At 39.9% G+C, this 26,098-nt stretch overlaps 1 protein-coding gene across 1 annotated transcript in view; it reads right to left on the reverse strand.

Annotated features, from left to right (window-relative positions):
- Positions 1 to 16,301, reverse strand: part of CLVS1 (clavesin 1) — a 174,491-nt gene extending 158,190 nt beyond the window's left edge. The window contains exons 1-2 of the mRNA XM_025922836.2: positions 16,119 to 16,301; positions 3,721 to 4,348 (exon numbers count right to left, since the gene is read on the reverse strand). Coding sequence (XP_025778621.1) covers positions 3,721 to 4,175 — 455 coding nt within the window. The 5' untranslated portion in view covers positions 4,176 to 4,348; positions 16,119 to 16,301. The remainder of the gene's footprint in view (positions 1 to 3,720; positions 4,349 to 16,118) is intronic.
- Positions 16,302 to 26,098: the final 9,797 nt, after the last annotated feature.

The raw sequence follows: 26,098 nt of genomic DNA on the forward strand, positions 1-26,098 counted from the left end.
CTTCATTTTATGAATAAATATGTGAGTGCTGATTTCATCTAATTCATCTCACTTCAGCCTGGTAGCCTCAGAAAATACAGAAACCACAAAGCTCTCTGCTGAGGCCTGATTTCTGGAGGAGGCCAGTGTGTGTTCCAGGAGCCCAGCGCCCCCGCACTCCAGCTGGCACCCTCACCCAGGCCCGGGGAGCCCCGCCTCTGGAGGACAGCGCTTCCTACCGGTCACCTTTCTGCGCTTTTGTTCGTGGCATCTGGGTTTAGATGAATGAGATTTACACGGTTTTAATAAATATTAATAACCATCTTAATCTCAGCAAACCTTTCACAGGAGATATTCAAATCACTTCCCAGTCATCTTAGGGGCCCAATGAGAGTGAAGTAATCATTTTGCAAAGCTGTGCCAACCCTTCCGGGCCTTTTGGGCCTCATTTAATCTGGGTCTGTGCGACAGGGAATGTGTCCGGGGAGAAAACAAAGAAGTACTTAGGATGGCCATACAGGCAGACCGCACCCACCGGCCCACTTTCATTCTCGAGTGTTGTAGTCCTGTCTCTATCTGTATTTATCTACTCTCTGTGCTCCGTTCTTTTTGTAGTGGGATGTTTGATAATATTAACAATAATACCAGAAGCTCATATTTGTTGAGTGCTTGCCATGTGCCAAACAACGAGCTGTGTTCCTTAAGTGCATCTTTCATTTGGTCGTCCCAACTATATTATTAGCTACACGTCCCCACCTTACAGATGAGAAAACAGTCTCAGAGAGGTTGTTTGTCCCAGGTCATATAACCAATAAAGCACATGTCACTTGCCGGGTTCCAACTGAGGTTTGTTTGTTTCTAATGATCTTTGGTTGTCACTGGGATAGCCTGATCATTTACCTTCCTGTTGAAACCAAAATATTTGGAACAAATGATATTGTAGAGTTTGGAAAAAAAAAATCGTCTCAAGTAGACTCAGCCTTTGTAGGCTAGGGGCGAGGGTGGGAGGGAAAAAAGAGAGAGAGGTTACTTCAAAAAGCCTAGTGAATTAGGAAGCTATAAAGTGAATTTTAAAATCCCTATCCATCCATCCATAGGATCAGGCTGAATGAACTCCACGTTCATGAGCCATTAGAGCTGAAGGTGTCTCAGGGATTACCTAACTTGAGCTTCTTATTTTACACTTGAGGAAACTGAGGAACAGAGAAGTGAAGTAACTTGTTCAAGGTTATTGTAGTCATAAACACTTGGATTATTCTCTTGGAGACTCGTTTCTTTTTACTATTATTATTTGTTATTATTTCTTAACACATTTTGTGATATACATGGGCCGAATGCTAATACAAAATAAGATATTTTGCTCTGATGTATTTTTATGGATAAATCACTACTTAGCATCTAAACAGATAGAAGTTCTAGAATACTTACAACAACTAAGAACAAACGAAGTCAGCACGATTATTCTCCAGAATCATCAAAATTGTCCTGTTCCAAAATTCAACATGTTAACATGCCATTCTCAAAAGGATGGCTGTTTTCTCTGGTATAAGACGGATGCCCTGTGTTGATGGTTTGTGTGTCTCAGAAGGAATTCTCTGATGGCAGATGGGAGTTAGCTGTTCGTATGCTTGCACACTGAAGGACACTGGATTGCACAGTGGACTCTTTTCTGGCAGGGACCTTGTGTTAACAGAGCAGAAACGTGGAGAGGCATTCTCGCCCGGATGCAGAGCTGACCAAACTCTAGACTCAAAGAGTTAAGACACTGAAATACCTTTTCAGGATTAAGTTGTGCTATCACAATTGATCAACCAGAAAATAGCCAGTGATTACTTAGTTTACAATATTATCATTTTTAAGAGGAGGAGGAATGATAGGAAGTAATAAAGGGCCACCCTACAAATTCCTTTTAATTATACTGGGGAGGAATTATTTGGTTTATTTTGAAAGTCAAACCTGCGTCTCCCCAGCTACCATAAAAATTTCAACGATTATACCTCTGTGAAAACTAAAGCCACAGGTGAATTTTTGGAGAGTGATACATGCATTCTTTCTCATTCAACATTTGTTGGATAGTGTGCCCTGTGCCAAAAAGATATGAAAGACACGAAACAGGCAGTTTCCTGACCTCGTGGAACTTGCAGACTTGGGTGGAGAGGTAAGAAAGGGTATACAAGTAAACACACGATTGTAGTAACGCCGGGTTGAGACAACTCGTTCTCCAGTCAGACTGCTGGGGGGTCCACTCCCACTCCATATTTCACTAGTTCTGTGACATTGAGCGAGCTACTTAATTTCTCAAAGTCTTGTGTCACCAAATGTGAACTAGGGATAATAATAATACCTTTTGTGGAAAGTTCTCATTGGGTTAAATGAGACAATATACATAAATGCTTAACAGAGTATGAGGTAAGTATTCCAAAATAATAGCTGTACTAACAGTGGTTCTTACACTCCTCTTGCAAATAGGTTAATGGAAATATGAACAAAAGAAGGGCACTTAACTAAAAAGGGTTGGGGCTGGCAGTAGATGAAGACTATAGAGTGAAGAAGCAGGAAGATGAGTATAAATGGTAGGGCAGATTGGGTCCAGGGTGGTTGGAACTGGGATAAGAAGTGGTGGTTCTCTCCTTTAGGTGCTTGTGCAGGCAAGTCCAAAGGCTTGGAGGCATGGAAAAACCTCAGCCATTCAAAGCAAGGCTTATACTTCCTTCCAGCTGGACCAGAGAACGCGAAGGCCAGAGGATGAAGTACAGCAGGAGACAGGAGATGTACAAGATGGATTGCAAAGGACCTGACTTTACCTTGAAGGCTTCGCAGGTCATGGAAGAATTTTCATCAGCAGAGCGACATCACAGAATTTTGGAAGGGTCACTCCAGCTACAGTATGGACTAGAATGGCTCGAGAAAGATTAGATCTGAGGCAGGGGTGCCCGTGACAAGTCTGTTGCAGAAATTCAAGGGACAAATGAAGAGAACCTAAACCAAGGCAGTGACAAGGGGAGCAAAGAGAAGTGACGAGATTTGAGACTTTTGAGAAGAAAGGCGTGGGCCTTGGCAATTAATCGGATGTGAGGAGCAAAGGCAAGAAGCAGTCACGGACGACACCCGGATTTCTGGGTGGGGAGACTGGAAGGCTGGAAAAGCAGGTCTAGTGGGAAAGATGGTGCGTTCGATTTGAGCCATGCTGAGTTTGCGGCTCTTTACAGGATTTTCAGGGAGAGATGCACTTGGGTAGAGAGGTCTGGCACTCCGAAGAAATACAGGATATTAAAGTCATGGAGAGGATCCAAGAAATTATTTACGTGATGAAAACACTTGATTTAAAGCCATCTACTGAATCCATTTTTGTTGTTTTTGCTGTTAAAGATGAGAACACTAACGGCAGAATATATGGTTCTTCTAGAAGACCAGCTTTCAATTTTATTAAAATAAATGGCCCACTCTGATGAACATAATACTGATTTCTAAGGCGTCTTGCCATTCTAACACTACGATTCTATTGTTCCAAAACACTGCTGTGAATCTGGAATTGCATTTGATGACAGTAATCCTGTGGCCTTAAAACTTCCTTTGGGGTCGGGGAGGGGAAACTATATATACATATTTTTTTTTAAAGAAAAGCTCGTTAGTAACACATTTTTTTTCATTTTTTTTTAAATGAAAGCCATACGACCCTAAACATGCAGTACGTATGCTTATAAAAAGGAAAAACCAAGGAAAGATACTATCTACATTTACCTACTCTGGTCCCAATTGGCCGCAAACAGCAGAAGAATCTTCCTGCCGTAGTGATCTCGGCTTTCCAACACTCCGGGGAACCCATCGATGAGAGCCCTCTTAATGCCAGGATCATCAGCCTTGAAGTTTTTGAACATGTCCAGGTGTAGCTGGCGGTACTGAAAGTACTGGGCCAGGAGTCTAAAGGCATCTGCTTGGTGAAACTTCCTGGCTCGGAGAAATCTCAGGATGAAGGCATCATCTGTGCGCAAAAATCCAATGTCAGGCCTGGTGATGATCATGTCCCTGACTTGCTGGATATCCTGATGTAAAACATCTGGGTTTTCATTCAGTTCCAGGCGAGCTTTCTCTATAGTCTCTGGACAGAGTCCGGCCTGTAAATGGGTCATCTTGGCCAAATCTCCTTTCCAAGTGCTTAATTGCTGATATTTTGGAAGAAGGGAGACTGGTCCCATTCACCCGATGGTCTGCTGAAATCGGGGCCCATTCAACAGTTTTTCTGCTACCAAGCTGCCACTGAAACAGACAAATCGAAGGCCTTCTTTCTGTTCTTAGAAAGCAGTAGGACATTCAGGTCCTATGCGGTGGTGGCCATCCAGAAAGGAGGCAAAAACGAGACCATTTCTTACTGCAAAACAAATGCACACAAGAGAGACAAAACAGTGATGATACAAAGAAAATCTGGGCAAATTAATTGGAACTTAGATAAAAAAAAAAAAAGGCGGTATTGTGCTGTGGGTTTGATTAGATTAGGTATCCAAAGAATAAAGGCTAAATTATCGTTAAAATGGTGTAATTGGGATAATTTTATTGTTGACCTTCTGAATGCATAATATGCAAATATTTGGAACTTTCTAGTCACACTGACTAGTTACCATAATAGTGTATGGTCCGATTAGTAATAGATCGCTCTTTTATTAAGTACTTTAAGAAACACTAAGAAGAAAGATCCTTCTCTGTTACAGCATGCTTTATGGGGCTGTTCACAGGCCTAGATGTGGCAGAGAAATTAGGGCTGCTGGACAATTTATTAGCCTCCCCATTAGCCTCTTTTCTCAAAGAGAAGTACCTTTCACAGAAATGCCCCCTCCCCCACCTTTTTCAAAGGCAGTTATTTGCATCTTAACAATAAAAAGGGACTGTTAAAAAGGTCACTCGATCCTAACCCCACAGGTACCTAATTACTCAAAACTGAGCTGACAACAGCTGGGGGGAGGGGGAGGGGGGCAGCCTCGTGGCTGGAAGCCTGACCTTCAATAATCAAATTCAACAGCAATGAGAAAGGATGCTCACGTGTCTTACAAGCGGCTTTATTATTTGCCTTTGTTAGTCTTCTGTAGGAAAGGCAAAGGGATTTGAAACTCCTGATTGCTTTCCTGCTGACCCAATATCCACACAGGCTTAAAAATCCTCCCATTTACATAACTTTCCTGTTGTTCAGAGATATTATTTTACTTATGATGATTGTTTTAATCTCTTCATACATATCTTTTAAGATGTCTACACCTAAACGGTATACAGAAGGACATCTATATTATTTACATCTTCCTCATTTTAAATATAAATTCATATTTTAATGCCTTCAGATATTTGTTTGGTATGATCTGGAAGTTCTAAAAATCAGAAGACATACTAGGTGTAAATGAACTTGAAGGCATATTTTTTTCCTAGCTTTCCTAGGTCGACAGTATCTGCAATCAGAGGAAGAATATTTATTCCCAACTTAGTTATTATTGGTAATGCTTTATCATACAAAATAATGTAAAAGACAAAATTATTCTTCTGCTTAATTTAGAATGACCAGTTAGTTCTTAAGGGAGACAGTCAACTCACACATTTCTGTTTTATATTGTGGTATAGGGGAGATGAAGAATAGTTAAAGTAACTGGTATTCATTGTCAAGATGAGGGAGTAATAGAAATTCGATGTGTAAAATGTTGGCTTTGTAAAACAGTTTGTAAGAAAACGGCATATAGCTCTGCAATGTGCAAAAACAAGAAATAGAATAAAGTCTTGAGCTTCACTAATTTTAAGGACTTAGGATTGTAAATGGAAAATAATGCTACGAACTATTCCCAGGATTGGAAGAAACTGCCAAACCCATCTCGTTCAACACCCATCTGATGTTAAAATTCCCTGTCTAGTAGCCTTACAAAAGCCGTTCAGAAAATTCCCTTGTTTGATGTCTCCTTTTCTAGTTCATCCCTACACTCACAGCAATATGTCCTTACTATTCCCACCAACGAACTGACCAGGAAGATCATATAATTTATTATCCAAATTTAGACACGAGGGGGTGCTAATAATAATAATAATGCTAGCACAATAGCTATAAACTGGGACAATTCTAAGCAAACCCAGAAAGATGGTCACCCTACTAGTGATGATATTTTTGTTCCTATATCCAATAGACAAATTTCAGTACTCTTTATGGGTGACCCCTATCAATATTTTATATTGCTGACTTCATCCTTCTTAAAACTCTCTCCCCCATTCTCCCACTCTCTTTCTCTAACTCCAGACACCGTGATTTTTCTTTTAGCCGTGTTGATCCCTGCTCCCTCTTCTCTTTCTGTGAACGCTTTACTGGGCGTTTCCAGGATCTTGCCCCAAGATGTGACCGCCTACGTGTAATATAACTTCAGTCTATAGCTCTTTCTCGGTCTCCAGGCTACATATCCAACTGCCTTTTCAGCAACCTCACAGACACATCTTCTACACACCACAGACTCCATATGCTTAAACCTGAACTAACCATCGTTCCTCATCTTGAATTTGTCCTTCCACCTCCATCCCTTAGTGACTAATGTCACCGTCTGTGCAGCTTCCATTCTAAAAACCTGGGAGTCCACTATTATTCCACTCTCTCCCTTATTGCCCACTTCCAGACAATTACTTCCATAATATTTCTTAAATCTGCCCATCTTTTCCATCCAATCTCACACTGTCTATTTAGCCCTGCAACATTCTCCGTATGGCACCTTTGCTGCCAAACTTGCCCTTCTCTCGTCCATTCTCTGTATTGTAATTGAAATCTGCTCATGTCATTCCTTGAATTGTCCAATTGTCCTAGGATAAAGTATAAAACTATGTAATAAGGTTTTTAAGACCCTTCGCCGTGTGGTGCCTATCTCTCTCCAGATTCACCATCTGGCCAAGTAGCCACACAGAGTCACTTGACATTTCTCCTCACCTCTCAGGACCTTGGCAAAGAATAACCACTGACGAACTCCTCTTTGCCCTCCAGGAGTCATCTTGGACATCGCTTTCTCTAGGAAGCCTCCCTGACCTTCACAGGTCACTGGTAGCCTCACAGCCCTGACCGCATCATTTCACTGCCATTGTCCTCCCCCGCTTTTTCCTCTGAACTCTTTGTGGAGAAGAGCTGGATCCCGCTCATCTGTGTATCCCCAGTACAGGGCCTGGCACAAAGAGTGTCAGCTCCATGGGTGGAGCACCTTTGTTACGCTCACCATCTATCCTCAGCACCTAACACAGTGTCTACTGGGGCATAGGTACCCGAAAAATATAGAGAGTAAATGCATAAAGAAGGTAGTCAAAACATTGTTTCAATGAGTGAGTTGCTTCCCATTCTGTTGGATGCCTCTGGAACCATTTTCCTTAAATGACAGTGTTGCAGCTAACTTAATTTCCTAGGAGAATTTAGCCTAGGCACGTTGTACTTCAGATCACTGCCTCCTTGAAGCATGCTCGGTGATGGTCCCTGTTCCAAGCCATGGCACAGGACGTTTAGACAAGTCATAGCAATAGCTTGTCCCCTTCAGAAGATTTAAAGGTTCTGGGAGCAAGTTAAACACCTTATAGTTCAGGGAACTCTACAATGTTTCTGAAATAAATTACTCTGGGTTCAAGGAGAGAGCGGAGGTTGCATTTTTCATGGCCTGCTTCCACACATAGCTATGCCTCCAATCTATAATAACTGAAATAAATTTGCTTCAATCTACATCTTTATTCTGTCCTCAGCATACAGTAGAAGCTTCTGGGGAGAGAACCCAAGCTAGGGTCGCTGGGTTTCATACTCAGGATGAAACAGATATTTTCCATTAAAGGCAAATCCTTCACTTCAGATCTCTGAATAAACTACTACTTAAAGAACGACTTCAATTGATAATATTTAAGGTTAAAAATGCTATGCCGTTCAAGAACGTTCTCCAGGACGTAGCATTTCACTTGACTGTCATCTTCTGTTCACGTGAAGGACTTGGTTCTCATTCAACTTTTCTAAATTTGTCAAACAAGTATAAAGGGATACATTGGACTTGGTATCACATGAAGTAGGAGTCGTTTTCTGTCCTAGGGGTATGAATACTAACAAGAGCTTTAATTTCCAATTTATTATAACTGTAGTTATTATGTCCCAGGCACTTAATACTCTCTATTTATGTATTACATTCTTTAATCTTTAGAACTGTATGAGAAGAGTATATTATTGTCTGCATTTTTCAGGTGAGGGAACTGAGGCATAGAGAGGTAAAATGACTTGCCCAAGGTTACACAGCTACTAGCTGGCAGATACTGGGTTCAAGACCAAGTAATCTTTCTCCAGTCCCATGCTCTTTTCTACTGAGCTGTTCTGCCTCTTATGTGTAGCAAAGAGGTTCTCATATTTACTACTTAAGAGCTGTGTGACCTTCAGTGAGTCACCTTCCCTCTCAGAACCCTACTGTCCTTTACTAAAATTCCTTCTAGATTTACCACTCTATAAGCCTAAATGTGCTGAAGGAGTTGACAGACATTCTTCGGCAGCCTAATACCATACCTTACAGAAGTCTAGTGTTGTCCTTGTTTCTTCGCCAGAAGATGACTAAAGCTGTTTAAAAAATCTAGCTGTCGATGCCTTTTCCAGCTGTCGCAAACTTTTGCTCTTCCTTTATGTATTTTCCTTTGGCTAAAATGCCAGATCAAAGATCTTACCATTCTATTTGAAGGATTGATATTTTGCCATGCCTAGCAGAGTGCGAAACATGATCCGGGGACTGAAATGTGCTTGATAATCAAAAAGGGTACTTCAGATAGATGCATGTGGGCCTCAGAAACCACCTTTCCCATTGCTGTTTGGGTCCCAAATGATTCTTTTTTTAGACATTGTTACAGATACATGGAGAGTAACTCACCATGTGCCCTAGGGAGCCCAACATAGGAGCTAACTTCCACTTCTAACGCATGCTTTTTCTAATAAACTACACATTTAAGTAGTAGTATTTTGTATGAGAGAGAGAAAAGAAGAATCTTTGTATTGTGATATTTGAAATCATGGCATCCATAGATTTAAGATTCTCACTTCCTCTCAAGTTTCCATTAGAAAAGATCTATTTGTGTATTCCCTTATGCAAAATTCAGCGCACGCGCACACACACACACACACACACACACCTATAAACATATATCCTAGTATTTATGAACTAAAGAATCCAGGTGGAAAAGTCATTTCAGAAAGCAAAATAATTGAAATAAAATTGATTTTGGTTATTTTATAATTTATTACTTTCATTTATTTCATTATCTTCAGAAACACACATTAAATATAAGCCAATAACCAGATCTTGTCTACAGACTATGTACATGTGTATGTATTATCTCAAAGCATTTTACACCAATTGTCTTTCTTCATTGTTACAGTGATACTGCAAGAAGTAGAAGAAAAAGAATTCTTTAGGAGATGCTGAGGACCATGTGAACTGATGTAGGTAAAAGTGCTTTGGAAATAAAAAGCTCCATTTTACACTTACTGTAATCTTGTTGATACCATAATTTTGTTGTTTCCAGGTAAATAAAAAGATACTGAGTCTTAGAACAACTAAGCACTGGTCTTAAGTCAGATAATAAACTAATGTTAAAAACTCGGGGCGTGAGGAAACAAATATTTGTTGAGTACTTATTATGTGCCTACAGCTTTGATGTTCTATGATCTCATCTCCACACCAATCTTTAAAGCCGGGTTGTTAATTATTATATGAGAGGATAAATCTGAGGTTTAGATAGATTAATTATAGCTAGAAGAATGAAGATTCACACCTCAGTCCACCTGACATAAAGCCCATGTTCTATCAATGACCTTGCCCTGCCACTCAGTGTAGGTGATTTCTCTACACCACTTGTCCCCTCACAATGACTCACTCACACAACAGGCACACACCCACACCCACACCCCACCAGTCCTAAGGAAGATCATTTAAAGGATGTTGTAAAGTTGGCCAGATCTGGGGAGGAAAGAGTATATTGTTGTCACGACCAGAAAGATAAAATCTATGAAGCCTAGATACTGTTGGAAATATAAGAACATCAATAAATAATGAAAATACTTCAAATATTTATTGCATTGGGATGTTCTTGGTAATACAAAGAATCCTTCTAAGTACACATAAATTTAAATTAATATAAATATAAGTGAGAAACTATACCCACATTTGTTTTTATGAGAAAAAAATGAAAAATGAATCTCAGAGATAAAACTTTCCACATGAAAGTCTAATCAACTACCTCATTCATTAGTAGGTGTGAAAATTATGTTTCCAGATTTTAAATGAATATTGAATTAAGTTAACCCCAATGACTCTTCACCTTTCTAAAATCTCACTTCAAAATTTTTAACTATGTTTTTCCCCTAGGAATACTGAAAGGAATTTTTATACTGAATGAAATAAAAATAGATGCTGCTGATACATCTAGACAAAAATTGAAAATCACAGTGAGCAAAAATCTTTTTTTTTAAGTACAACTGTATTTGAAATCTTTTCCGAAAGATGATAAGCTCCCTTACTGCCAGTGGCACCTACATTTAATCTTAGAGGCTGGCTGATTATAATATTCTTTGGTGCTAAATAGAAAAGAGTCTTTTTTCCAAATGATGAATTTGAAACTGACCATTAGGGCTTGTATGACTTCTCTGCATAAGTACTGGCAAAAGAACATAAATCCTGGGAGTAACAGAATGGTTCCTAGTCCATCAATGTTCTCTCAAACATTACCCAACTTGCAGTTATGAACTACTTATACCAGGGGCAGGGAGAGAAGTCTAGAAGGATAAAAGGGAGACCTTTAATCATCTGAAAGTACAGTGTGACCAGAATTTAGCTCCTGGCTCACGGTCAAATGTCCATCACCTTTAGCTCAATCTTAGCCCAGGGCTTACCCTTGCCATATAAATATTCATTGTGTTGACTCCATTGGCACCCTTTAAAATAGCAACTAAGCACACAGTCATCTTCTCCCATTTGCTCTTGCCCACAAGAAAGATTAAGAGTAAATTGGAATGAGTTCCATCAGAGTAGAGACACTGGGAACTTGTACCCAAAATAAATGCCAGGTCAGAATTAGAGTAGTCTGGGACGCTGAAGATGGACCTTTTGACAGACAATTGTGACCTTTGTTCTAGAACAAGCTATACGACTTTTATTCTTTTAGTTTGCTTTGGGAAAAATAATTCAAGGAGTCAAGTTTTCCATCAAGGAGTTGATGGAAAAGACAACTTGTAAAGAAGGCATGGGGTTTTTCTGCCTCTTCACTGTAGAAGGGTATTTAGTTGAAGTAGTGTTTGCCTTATACCTCACTGTATGTTAAATAAAGACAATCTACAGGGAAAAATGTATTAAGATGTAGAAAATTAGACTAGAACTTTTTCTATGCTATTAAACTATCCCCATAAGAAGTCACTGGCAGTCAATGCCCCAATTTAAAATTTAATTTTAGTTGTGCTTCTTAGGAGTATCAGCAGGAGGGAAAGGAAAAAACAAACAAACATGTGACTCTTCTCTCATCAAGGGAAGAGGGTATTTCTCTAAGAATAAACTCTTTAGAGGAAGAAGATCTGGAAAAATGTAAGAAAGGCAGGGTTCACCCAAAGATGGCCACTAAAGCCACTTGCTTTCTTTTCCTCTCTGTTTTCCCCAGCATTCTATGTGACTGGGACCCTTCTAGATGTGATTAGGCAGATGATGTTGGCCACAGGAATCAAAGTTAAGAAAACTTCGAGGTCAACATAGAACACAAGGTGCATAAGGGTGAGGTGGGAAGAAAGGGGTTATTTGTATAACTTTCTCCTCAACTACAGTTATAATTTCTAAGCTGTTATTGTCTTAGATCCCAGGATGGTTCTTGTTTTGTTTTAGTATGAGTGCCATTATTTGTTAATCAGATATTAAGGTGGAAATGTTTAAAAAGAAAGGGGCGCCTGGGTGGCGCAGTCGGTTGAGCGTCCGACTTGAGCCAGGTCACGATCTCGCGGTCCGTGGGTTCGAGCCCCGTGTCGGGCTCTGGGCTGATGGCTCGGAGCCTGGAGCCTGTTTCCGATTCTGTGTCTCCCTCTCTCTCTCTGCCCCTCCCCTGTTCACGCTCTGTCTCTCTCTGTCCCAAAAATAAATAAATGTTGAAAAAAAAATTTTTTTAAAGAAGGAAATTGTTTGTTGTCTTTACTTCTCAAAGTGTGGTCCATGGATCAGCAGCATCAGCAGGACCCAGGAGCTTATTGGGAATACAGGATGTCAGTACCCACCTAGACCTGCTGAACGGGTACCAGAATTCCCAGGCAATTTGTATGTACCTTGTTTGGGAAGCACTGCTCAAGAGGATTTGCAGTGAATCAAAAGGATTGAGAAGGTAGGTTAATTATCTGTGAGGTCAAGCTCACCCTGTCTGTGAAAAACAGTGCTACTGTGTCCAACAGGAGACTAAAAGCACATCCAGTGTCTCACTCCTTTTGGAATACCAATGCTCATAAAAGTTTGTCAGATCGCTCACTCCATTAATTGTACATGTGCTTGTGTGCTCTAACATGTAAACAGAAAACAATGAAGAAAGGAAGGAGTGGGGTAAGCAAGAAATGCTAAGAGAAAGGAAGGGAGAAAAAGAAGGAAGAGAGAGAAAAAGAGGAGAATCTCATGTTTTGTCTATTTTGTGTTATTTTGATCACACATCAGACTAGAGTTCTCTTACTCATAAAACCTATGATGGGAGCCCTTCCGCCATTCCCAGGCCCAGGACTTCCCTTCCTCCCAAACTACAACATAATGAACACTGAATACACTATGTAACTTAAGACATATAAAGGTATGGAGCTTTAGGCAAGACATTTGACCAATAACAGAAGCTGAATTGACATGATGTGATTTTAAGGAGAAGAGGTGGAGAAAGTTGGCTTACATAATATCAATAAATTGGAGATGTGGTTAAAAGGGTCCAGAATACAAGAGCAATCATCTTAAAACACATATGGGGAAAATTCCTGCTGGCTCAGAAATCAGGAAGAAGAAAGGCTCATAGAAAGTTAGCTGCCTACACAGAAAACTTTCTCCTGCCGAAACATGTCCATGAAAAGGGAGAGCACCTGGCCAGAGAAGAGATGATAAAGGGCTGTGAAGGGGAGCAGAGGTAGTGAACAATAATGAACTTATTAACTGAATAAATGAAAGGTGTTTGAGGGAAGGTGAGTGTCCAGTTGATTTCCACATCCATGAAGAATCAAACCAAAGACAAACTTCGCTTTAGCAAAGACGAACTTGGCTAGAAAGGTAAGCATGGTTCTATCTAGAGAGATACAACACTTGGGATTGATGTTAGGGGGTTACAGACTTGCAGCAATTCACATTGTGGATCTTCTCCTGAAACAAATTTATTCCACTGAAATCTGGATAAAATGAACAACGATCAAAATTATCAAAATTTGGGAGAAGGGTGTAATGTAGGAAAAGATCTCTCTTGGCAATGTTGAGGGGTATTTCTGGGCTGACTACATGGGACCAAACTTCGTAGTTTTTATATTCGTTTTGCTATGTTACCTCCTGTCTCAGTAACTATGTAACAGGAAAGGAGAGAAGATCCAAATAAGTCTGAATCCATTTACTAAGGATGACTCTGCTTTGAGGAAGTGTGTGTAAAGTCATGAATAGACTTCTCAGGGTTAATAAGGTGTCTTTTTGTAAAGCTTGCAAAAGTGAGAAGACACCACTAGCTCTGAAGAGTTCCTGAGTCCCCCGTTTGGGAAATAAAAATTTACCAGCTTTGCACTCCATGATTCCAAAAGGATGTGCCCTTTGTGAACATGTCTACAAAAATGTATGATGCCACTGTGATGGAAAATATGTCTTCTGTTCACCTTTAAATCCATTATAAAAATGAGAATGTTATGTTACTGAAAATACGAAAAAAGTGAAATAGCCCTTAATAGAAGAAAGAATAAAAGAAGCAGCCAGGATAGGAGCACTCTATAAAAATTAATAAGCCTAGCATAATATTTCATCAGAGAAAGGCATCACTTCTGAGACAGATGCCTGTAAATCTCACCGAAGCAGCATTGTTTTGAATTTTCCCCAACCTCAGGAAATTGTATTAAGCACAGGAAGGCAGCAGCATTAGAGGCACTGGATTCCTGGCCTGAGTTTCTGTTTTGAAGCAGCCAGAACAGGCAATATGTACACTTTAAAAAATTATCTGGGATGAACCATTCTTTGCAAACAGATAAGGGTATATTAAGAATCTTGTTTCTTTGGGATGTGAGGGGTCTTTTTTTACTGTGGATATTACCAATCTAAAGACAGTATATAAATGAGCAAATATTTCACCAAATATTTTCACTAGTTTTTTTAGTTTGAGTTCAAAAGTGAGTGAATTTTAGAGGCAAATTGAATTATGCCAGTATTGATGTAATTAATAGCGGCAAGTACCTTTTGACAAAATCTACTCTTCTTCATTCCAGAAGAGTATTTGGTGTGAATTTTTCCTCAAAACTTCTTCCAGAAGATACTTGTTTTTGACTAGCTTTATTTTTGACAAAATGAGCAAGCCAGTTTAGACAAAACTTGCTTCATTGACTCTTTTTTTTTTTTTTTTTTTAAGGAAAGCAGAATAAATGTACAAGAGTGATTTTTAAATAAGCCTTCTCTGTGCTCTGGTTTAAACTTAATTGTTTAATTAAGACATTATTTTCATATGAAAACACGATCCATTTCATTTTTAATTAAGATGTTATTTTGTTATTTTTATGAAAAATAATTTGCAAACAAAAAAACCCACCCAATACTTTGCTCTTCAGTAATAATTGATTAAATGGGTATTCATTGAAAGATTTTCATTTCTGACAGGCTCAGGTTCTTATTTTCTGATGTTTGTTAACTCTTATAAAAGAGATGATCCTGGATAAATTAAAGAGGTGCTATGACTTGGGTTTGGACCTCCCGGATATTTGAAAGATGTTCCAACTTCCCTTCAGCTGAGATAGAAAATGATAGCACTCTAAAAGCAGAGCCCAGCAGAACATAGTTACATAAAATGCCTTTTCAATTTTTGCACTCTATTACCCTTTACTATTATGGGAAAATGGTGTTATCGCCTGATTACTGAGAAAGCACACAAAAATCTCGCCTTCCAAATCCGAGTCAGTCCTTGACTAGTGATGAACAAAGACAGGCCATCTGCTCTGAATATCATTACTACTTTGGCCTTTTGGCCAAGGGATCTATCTTCTCTGCCTCAAAGAGAGGTTTAAGGTTGGAAAACCGAAATGAAATAACTAGACAGGAAGAGACCCTGGAACAAATAGCACTTTCCAATGAGAGCCACATTTGTTAAGTTATCATCATCAACATTTTAATTTTTACTCTGGCCACAGAGTTCATCTTTGGGGGTCTCCATTTTACAAAACATTTCAGTAAAAAACTTAATTCCAGAGTTTCTGTAATAAACGCTTAGGAAGGCAAATTGGCGTGTGGGTGAATATGAGTCATCAGTCACCCCCACCCTGCTTCCTGGTGATTCTCCATTGGAAAACCAGAAACACAGATTGAGCTTACATATCTGTTTTGCTGGAATAACACTATACCCCAGGCCATGTTAATTTGCTGAACTAACCAAAACAGCCCCTAATCTGCTGAAAGGCAGCTGGCTAACTGCTGGTGTCTGGCAAGTGCCCCATCTGTCCCCCTGTTCAGGGTCTCTCTCTGTCCTGGCTTCACTTTCCCTTTCTCTCAAGCAGGCGTCTCTTTGTTTTCAAGGGTGTCGTACACCTGAACTTTCCTTCCTGCGCCTGAAAACTTGGGTTCTCTTGCTCTACCCTGAGGACCTCGGGCTTTGTCTAAGTGACAAGACACAGTTGTGTGGACTGTAGTTACGGCGCTGGTGATGGTGGAGATCATGACGGTGATGGTGGAGAGATGGGGGTGCTGATGGTGTAAGGGAGCGCAGGCTGAGCGGGCGCCGGGAGGAGGAGGATGGACCGCGAAGGCGTGGAAAGTGGGGTGCGGGAGGGATGGAGTGCGGAGGGATTGCAGATGGGAGCTGTCCACGCACCGAAGTGCTGAAACGCCGCAGCCATGGCATCGCAAGAGCTGGGGGGAAAGGCGGGGAGGCGCTGCAAATACAGAAGGGAGAAAAAAGGCAACAAATACCTTCACACAGCCGCTCAGCCTTGCTTTAGGAATGTGTTTCTGCAGGTGTCCTCGCTGCTGAGCTGAGTGGGTGAGATCCCCTATTCTGGCAGGTTCGGGCTCAGATTTCTCTAGAAAGCTGTGAATGAGAGCCCCGGCTCCACGGGGCTGTGATTTTGGTAGGAGGCGTGTGCGCCGGAGACTCTGTCCTTCTATACCAAGCCTGGCTTTCCCCTGGGTCCTAAGTGCCTCCGCACCGCCGCTTTCCCCCGTTCCATCAAGACAATACCAAGAATTACTGTAATTTTGTAACACCTGGGACAAAAAGTACAGGAACCATCACCCCCGACCCCAACTACCACCAATCTTAAAAACAGAATCTTTCAGATTAATGCAACCTCTGAAACGGACCCGTGTGTGTGTGTGTGTGTGTGTGTGTGTGTGTGTGTGTGTGTAAATTTAACAAATGAAAAAGTATCACAAACCTACATGGAAAAGCACAGATTATTTTATTAACAAATGGTAGTGAGAAAATAAACAACTTGGAAAAGGCTCAAATTAACCCTCACCGCACCAGAATTAGCTACACAAAGATTAAAGAACTAAATAAAAAAATAAAATTATTTAAAAAAAATAAACTAGAAGAATATAAGAAATATTTTACTGATGAAGAAGTTTTTTTAAGAATAAGAGGAATAGAAGCAATCACCACCCCCAAAATATCAATAAGATTGAATGCATAAGAATACTCTCAAATGTAAATTATCATAAAAGCATAAGTATAAATGACCATTTGGAAAAACTGCAACAGATATATGTTTCATACAGAAAATATCTCATATATCAAAAGAAAAATTCTTATGGCTTAAGAGGAAACAAGGAGATGGGGCGCCTGGGTGGCTCAGTCGGTTAAGCGGCCGACTTCGGCTCAGGTCATGATCTCACGGTCCGTGAGTTTGAGCCCCGCGTTGGGCTCTGTGCTTACAGCTTAGAGCCTGGAGCCTGTTTCGGATTCTGTGTCTCCCTCTCTCTGACCCTCCCCCATTCATGCTCTGTCTCTCTCTGTCTCAAAAATAAATAAATGTTGAAAAAAAAAATTTAAAAAAAAAAAAAGAGGAAACAAGGAGAAAGAGCAAATGACAAGGAATTCACTAAGGAAAGGTAAGTGTATACTAAACCTATTTTAAAACATCATACAGATATGTAATTTAAAATAACACCAAGGTGCAGTTTGGGCTGAGGTTGTAAGTCTACTTAATGTCCCATACTGTTACAACAGTAACAATACTATAATTATAGTAAGAAAATGTAACATTTGTATAGGCCTATTTTGCAACATACATCCAGTATCATAAAATATACACACATATACACCAAGTAATTCCACTTTATGTACCTTCTCCTAATTATATAATCAGATATGCAGATAAAAATTTATGTACATAAATTTACATAAAGATTTATGTATATAAATTCAATTTATAATCATAAAGTTTGTCAAAAATAATAAAAACATTAACATTGTTTGTATATAGCCTGTTATATTCATGGCTACTAAAAACTTATTTTTGAAAACTATTAGCAACACAGAAAAATGCTCAGAAAATAGTAACGAAAAGCAAAATACCAAATACAGTACTCTCCTCCTGCCCCAAATATCAAGTTGGTGAGCTCATAGAATAGCACAGTGAGATTATAGGTAAATTTGCTTTTTGTCAAGTTGGACAAGTTGCTTTTCTTCCTTGTAGTTATCTAAAGTTTCTATATTTACTAAAAGAAGAAAACTTATGAAATATCCTAAAGCAATCTTTTACTATATATCTCATGGAAGGTTTGAAGTTATCAGAATTCTTCCAACTATGATGTAGCATCATATATTTATTTATGTATCTGTTTACTGTATCTCTCTTCAATAGAATGTTAACACCATGTGTTAGAAATTTTTGTTTTGTTTACTACTACTGCTTCTCAAGCATCTAGAAGGGTGCCTGGAACATCAGAGGAGTCAATACATATTTGTTGAATAGATGAATAAATGATGAATGAATGAATAAATGAATGATAAACCCTCCCACATATAGATGTATTTTTAAATATTTTATAAAGTTATGAATTTCATATAGAAAGTTATTCAAAAAGGTATACCACCCCAAAATGATCTGAGGTTGCTGCTGAGTTTTGATTACAGATAAATGAGCTCAATTAAAGGTGCATCTTCTAATATATATTAATCATGGACATGACTTACAAAGTGGCATCAACTGTGAATTTTTTTTAAAGAAAATTTTCTCTCATTCCCACTCTAATATTCTTTTCTTCTTGAGCTCAATCCTTTTAAAAACTTTGTAAACTTTTTTCCTCCTGAGATGTTAATGTTAATTGTGCTGTGCCTCTTCCTCCTTTTCTCCTTTCTATAACCACTTACAGAAATAGTTACCCAGGGGCCAGGTGAGGAATTGCCACAGCAGGGAAGTAGGATGCACAGAGAACTTGGGGCTGCTCTTACGCTTCAGCTGGAAGTAGCACACATCTTTTCTGCTCATAGCCCATTGGCCAGAACAAGACACAGGGCTCTGTGAAAGGCAAGGGAGCTGGGAAGTGTGGACAAGCTCAGGACTATTTGGTGAATATCAATCTTTCTCCAACAGTCTACCCCTGTGGTTACTAAAAAATATCTTAGCTCCCTTCCTAACACTCTACCCATCTACAAAGAGTCCTTTACCCTCTTCATATGGCTCCAAGTTCCAGACTTCTTAGTTTTATGCCATTGTTTTATCTCTACTACATATCCAGACGTGCTTCTCTTGTTCTAGAGATGTATAAATAAAAATGTAAACTATTTGCAGTGCCTCCCCCCAACACCCCTAACAGAAAACGTTAGAAGAGAGACTGGATAACCACAAAAAAACATTCCCAGTCAGAAAGACAAGGGTGATACCTGGCAGTCACCGAGCCCAGCAATTCTGAAATCACACTGGACACGTGGCAAAGACCTCCTAAGCAGGCGTGAAAAGGTTTTTGATTAGGGCCTTACACTGGTCTCTGGAAAAGCTTCCTACTCCTTTGTTCTCCATGACCTCTGGCATCAAAGTTTAAGAGGCTTTTGAGTGTGTGTGTGTTTTTCCATTATACTCCTTGGCCACATCCAAAATAGGAATTACAGAATATGCCCTCAGTTGAAATTGAGTTTCTAATTTAGGTTCAATTTCTGTTTTATTTGGGTTACAGCACACACCAAGTTCCTTGAGTAGCAATATGCACTCAAAAGAACCCCACACAACCACATAATGAAACATTTATAAATTCCAGTATTTCTTTCCTACAAGTCTAAATGCGTAAGCAAGCTCTAAAAGGTGGGAAAGCGATATACAAGATAAATCTCTGAATTGGTCAGCCTTTCTTGGGCTTGACCACTATCAGATGGTTTCTGCTCATGGACATTTCAATATTTCTTGGAGCCATTCAAGAAGCCAGAATCATGGGTTGCTCCAAAACAAGCAGGCTGCTGGTTTCTTCCAGCCAGGACCTGTATGGCATTGATAGAGCTTACATTCTAACTGGTCCAAAGTGACAACATTCAGAGTTACATCATTAAACTGGAATGTTCCTATATTGCAATATTCTAACCTATCCAGAGCACTGTGGCCATATGGTTATCAAAGCAGTGTTTCCTTTGGGGTGACATTTAAAAAGTTTAAGGTCAAATTAAGTTCACATCTAGCCAATTTCACGTGTAAGGTGGTTACAAATGGGATGAGGCATGCTTTGAAACATACATACCTCAACTTCTTTAGAGGATACAGTTTTTCAACCAACTCCCTTCCCATTGGAGTTTGGGGGCCAAAGGGTTATTTCAATTCTCTAAGGCTCACAGTGCAAGTTCATAGTTTCCATGGAAGTATAATTCCCTGAAGACTTTAGAGGTATATTGCCTGTCTGATTTCATCAGTGCTATGTTCCAGTATACACATCATGGTTCTTTGGAGACATATATCTCAGATCTGCTATATTTATTTGCTTTTTCAGCTCCAAACCTCTCTTAATGTATTTGAGCCCTTTTGGAGCAGTAAGTGATAAAGCCAAATCCTGTATCTGATCTTTTCCTTGAGAAATCCTAAACCATTGAGGTTTAATTTTTTTTTTTAATTTTTTTTTCAAGGTTTTTTTTATTTATTTTTGGGACAGAGAGAGACAGAGCATGAACGGGGGAGGGGCAGAGAGAGAGGGAGACATAGAATCGGAAACAGGCTCCAGGCTCCGAGCCATCAGCCCAGAGCCCGACGCGGGGCTCGAACTCACGGACCGCGAGATCGTGACCTGGCTGAAGTCGGACGCTCAACCGACTGCGCCACCCAGGTGCCCCCCATTGAGGTTTTAAGTAAGCATGAAGGTGACATCCTGAATCAGGTTCTTGCTAAAAATATTTGGTTTTCATTGACTTTTCCCAAATGCTTTATTAATCTTATCTTTTTCTTGGGGAGCAAAAATTAATTGGCTTTTCCAGCATGGCAAGTTCTTGGATTTCTGGGCATCACTCCTTTTTTTTTTTTTTTTTTTTTTAAGTTCTACTTATAAAATCAGTCACTTCTTACTTTAATATGTTGCTAAGTGTAGCAAATAATAACCAGGACATATTACTAACACTTAGTTTTTCACACACTTTCTCCTAGGATGGGAATTTTTTAAGAATACAGTCTTACCCCTAAGTTACTACAGGTGACAGTTTTACCAAATGGTTTACCACTGTGTAACATGGATTGTTATCTTTCCTACCTTCAATATCAGCCTCCTAATCATGTGTTGCCAACTCTTAAGTCAACACTACACAATTCATTCTTTAATACAGAACTCCACTTCCAGGAGGTGATAGTGATAATAAATAAACCCAAAGATCTCAGAGGTTTAATACAACAAAGTTTGATTTCTCATACTGGAGGTTCAGTGCTAGTTGGCAGAGAGATAGGGTTTAGGGGATCTAGAAGGGCTCTGCTACACAAAGTTAGGCTTTGGAAAGATGCATCATTTGCAAATCTGTCACGATAAGGAGAACAGATACATGAGAACTCACACTTAATCCTATTGTTGGAACCTGGAAGTGACATATATCATTTCTACTCATAACTCATTGACCAGAATACGTCTTTGGTCTTAACTGACTGCACAGAGCTGGGAACAGTAGGGGCAGTATTTGATGTGCAGTAAAATTTAATAGGAAAATGCAAACAATCTCACTTCCATACTTGAGAGACTAAACACAAAGAACTGACGATGCATTATTATGTACTGATACTCATCCCAGAGAATCACTGTGCGGGACCAAACAGCAGGCCGTGCACAAGGTTAGGAGCTCTTGACAGAAAGGAAGAGTAAAGTAATTCAACCTGTAATGAATGTCTACTATGTTTTAAAAAGGAAGCAGAGCCACTGCTATCAGATTATTATTTCTATAACTTGAAAACAAAAGAGCTCAGTAATCAACATCCACATGATTGAGGAAAGAGCACGAGATCTGGAAATAGAAGTTTGGTTTTGGTCTCTGCCTCTTACTGGCTGTGGGATCTCAGGCGAATTACTATAGTAAACACGTGTTTTCTGACTGGCCAATACTCCTTTGTAGGAGCTCCTTTTACTGTTACCTAATAGTTCTGTCCAGACCAGGTCGTGGGAAGGCACTTGACCCTGGTCAATCACTGCTGCAGAGCGTCACTGTGGATAAAGGAGGAAGGGGTGGAGCCAGTGAGAGTTTGGACACGTATGGAGATTGAGTCTTACAGGTCCCATTTCTTGTCCCAGGGTCTTGGCTTCCTTCAATCATCTGAGCCACAAGAACCAGTCCATCAAATTCATTTGAAGTAGGTTTACATCATTACTATTAAATGATTCTATTTAATTCTACTGACTTCTCTAAAATCGTTTGAGGAGATCTTACTCGTCAGACCATAATTTCCCTATGAGACCTAGTCCCATGAGGAAAGTCTACCTCCCAGAAAATAGGAGCCCTTGGTGAATACCCAATCTTGGGGGAAGGAAATGAGAAGTAGTGAGTTTAACTGGCATTACCCATAGTAGGATTTGCCTATGAGACTTCTTACCATGTGGCCAGATGACTTTGGAGAATCCTAATCTTTTCTACAGGAATCTCCCCCTTTGTTAGGGCAAAAAGAGACAGTTAAGTACTAAAAACCAAATACTTTCATTCCCAACAAACCTCTCTAAGATGTAAGTACATTTTGGGGATGGTTATTCATTACATCATGATAACCATTCTTGCATCTTTCAGATTGCAAAGAACAGATCTACATGTCATTTACTTTATCAGATGGGAGCTTGAGTATACACAGTTTATAATAACAGTAATACAAGTAATAGCTAAAATTTACAAAGCTTTTTGTATAGGTACACAATATAGTAAGAACTTTACAAGCAATATGTCATTGACTCCTTACAGCAATCCCACGAGGGAAGCACATTTATTGCCCCCATTTTACCAGGGAAACGGAATTATAAAGAGGTTAAGTGCCTGAATTATTTGGGTGACTGGGAGCATAAGCCATGTCTGTTCCCAAGGTCAGTGCTCTTAACCACCATTTTACTGTACTGTATGAATCCCCAAAGAGTTGGATGATCAGGCCTCTGGGGGAACTAAAAGATATATTTCAGTGTTGCTCCTGTGCTCCTATAATCAGTGTCTCTATTGATTTCTCCCTGTACTTCTGCTGTTTCTACAGATGCTTCTTTCTTCTTCTTTCTACTTCATGACTTCTGCTACTTGTGCCTTATGTCTACGACCCCCTCTCTCTGTGTCTTACCCCACATGACTTACTGGGGTTCTGAGTATTGCATTCAAACTGTCTTAGGACCACAATATGATTGGCTCACTTAGTCATTATCAGGTGAGGAGTGTCCTCTCAGGTAAAATGGCTGTCCCATTGCTAGTTGCCTTTTGCTCAAGACAAGCTCTGTTCTAACTGGTTATGTCCAGGGCTGATGATAGGATGGCAAAATTTTAACATAACAAAGAAAGTATGGCAGAAACATGGAAAGGAATGGACTGGTGAGTGGAAAGGCATTCTCCATATTAGCCTGCTAGGGCTGATAACACAGTATCACAGAATGGATGACTTCAACAACAGAAATTTATTTTCCCACAATTCTGAAGGCTAGAAGCCCAAGATTAAGATGCTGGCAGGGTTGGTTTCTCATGAGATCTTTCTTCTTAGCTCACACAGTGCCTTATCACTGAGTCCTCACATGGCTTTCTCTCTGTCCTTGCACACTCCTGGTGTCTTTGACTCTTCTTATAAGGACACCAGTCATATTGGATTAGGGACCCATCTGAGTTGGCTTTAATTATCTCCTTATGGGTTATATCTTCAAAGACAGTCACACGGGGGAGCAGAGCTTCAACAAATGTATTTGGGGGGCAGGAACACAGTTCAGTTTGTAATACCCCCAAACTCCTTTTCTTGCCCTCTGGGTCACGAATAGCTCTTTAATTATCCTTCTCATTGTCACACAGTTCAAAAATTAATGCTGACTTTCAGCATACAGGAAAATCCACATTTCATTGGTACTTTCTGGAAATTTTTGTAATGATGCTGTTGATTCTGCTCAAGAGAAGGAAACTGCAGAATCAATACACAAGTACAAGTCTCTGGGTAGTTTTGGGGAGTCTCTATCATTGTCTCTGAGACTGCAAAACACATGCATTTCTCAAGCGAGGGTTAATGCCATTCAAAGGAGAAAACTATAAAATCTGCATATGCATATTAATAAGTAAATAACTGTTTATAAGGGCTAATGTATTTTAAAGTATATGATAAAATATACTCTAGAACTTTCATTTATTTTTTGAGCTGTTTTATTTACAAATGGGGCTTTTATTACAACTAATTAAGCAAAGTCCCAGGGAAATTCATATCTAGTTTCTTTTAAAAAATAATGTTACTGAGGCGCCTGGGTGGCTCAGTTGATTGAGCTTCCAACTCTTGATTTCAGCTCAGATCATGATCCCAGGGTCATGGGATTCTCTCCCTCTGTCCCTTACCCCTGCTCATGCGTGTGTGCTCTTTCTGTCTCTCCAAAATAAAATAAAAATAAATAAATAATTTTACTTTAAAATATGTGCTGTTTAGGGAGGAGCCAAGATGGCGAAACAGCATGCAAGATTTTTGTGTGTCTCGCGTCCATGAAATTCAGCCAGACCAACACTAAACCATCCTCCACACCTAGAAAACTGATTGGAGGATTAACACAACAATCTGCACAACCTGAACCACAGAATTCAGCAGGTACGCGGCGCGGAGAGGTGAACTTGGGGATAGAGAAGCCCGCGGCAGGCAGGGAGCCGCTTTTACAGGCGGAGAGAGGACAGAGACTGGGGGGGCGGAGAATACGGGGAAAGCACCCCTCCCCAAAAGCAGCTGGAGAGAAAGTGGAAAAGTGGAAACAGCCGCAGGGACTGAACTAAAAAGGGAGAAAAGAGAAAGGAGACGGTTTAAATTCCATTAAGACTGTAAACAAAGGGAGCACAGCCTGCAACTCCGCAGTTCCATACCTGGTGGTGCTCTGGTGGGAAGGGCGAATCCCAGTGGGGTCCGGGAGGTGCTCAGGCCACACGGGGAGAAGTGGTTCCACTGCTGGAAGGACATTTGGCGGAGACTGTTGAAGCCACCTGGTCCTGGAAGACCCCGGAAAACGGCCACAGTCGCTGGTGCTGGAACAAGGTCGTTGAGGGTGAAGCCCGCTGCCAGGCGTGTGTTGTGATTTTCCATAATCCCTGAGATGCTGCTGATACACCATCTCGCGACCTTTTTCTGGGGCGGGCTGGCACCTGGCCGCAGTCTTGGGGCTCCGGCAGCAGCAGAGTCCCACAAGCGGTCCTGGGTTCAGCTGACATTCGGCCATTGCTCATTCGGCCAGTGCTTGGAGAGACCCTCCCGCAGAGGGGAGGAACGGGTCAAGGCCGCAGTCCATCAGAAGTAAGGGGCAGGGAAAACAGCCGCATCTGAGACAAAACTTGGGAGAGAGGTACTGCCTGGGGCCTGGTCATGGAGAGTGAAGCCGGGAGTGGACAGAAGCTGAAGACAGAGGACCAGTGCTCGATTGCTGATCGGGGAGAACAGACAGGGTGGCTGGAGGATGCCATTTTCACGCTCCCGCGCACGCGCATACTTATGAGCGCTGCAACCATCCACCCCAGGAGGCTAGCAGCGCCTTCTAGTGGACAGCAGAGCCGTTACACAGAGCCCCGCCCAACTGGACCCACCTCGCTTTTCAAGAACACAACTCTCACCGCCTGCTTAGTTTATGGACTATAAAGCGCTTCATGATCTGACTTCTGGGAGAAAATGAAATAATTTCAGTTCTATATCAATCTGTTAGCAGGTCCATCTGTTTAATTTTCTTTCTTTCTTTCTTTTTTCTCTTTTACACTACTTTTTCTTGAATACAGAAAGAGAAAAAATTCATTTTTATTTTCAATTTTTATTAAAAATATTTTTCTTTAATTTTTTTACTATATTTTTTACGTTTGTGTAAATTTTTTCAAATTCTATCTTACTTCCATCATTTTATTTTAATCTACTTCAGTGTATTCACCTTTTCAAATTTTCAAATGATTTCCTTTTTTCCTCTTTCTTTTCTCTCTTCATTTCTTTCCTTTTTCTTGAATGCAGAAAAAAAAACCTTCATTTTTACTTTAAATCTCTATTAAAAATATTTTTCTTTATTTTTTTACTATATTTTTTGTTTTATGTAAATTTCTTCAAATTCTATTTTACTTCCATCATTTTATTTTAGTCTACTACAGTGTATTCACTTTTTCAAATTTTCAAACAATTTCTTTTCTGTCCTCTTTTTTCTTTTTCATTTCTTTTTCTTGACTACAGAAAGAGAAAAAAATCATTTTTATTTTTAATTTTTATTACAAATATTTTTCTTTATTTTTTTCTACTATATTTTTTACTTTTGTGTAATTTTTTTCAAATTGTATTTTACTC

The sequence above is a fragment of the Puma concolor genome, chromosome F2, assembly GCF_028749965.1.
Source record: "Puma concolor isolate L17-30 chromosome F2, mPumCon1.1.hap2, whole genome shotgun sequence".
Lineage (NCBI taxonomy): Eukaryota > Metazoa > Chordata > Mammalia > Carnivora > Felidae > Puma > Puma concolor.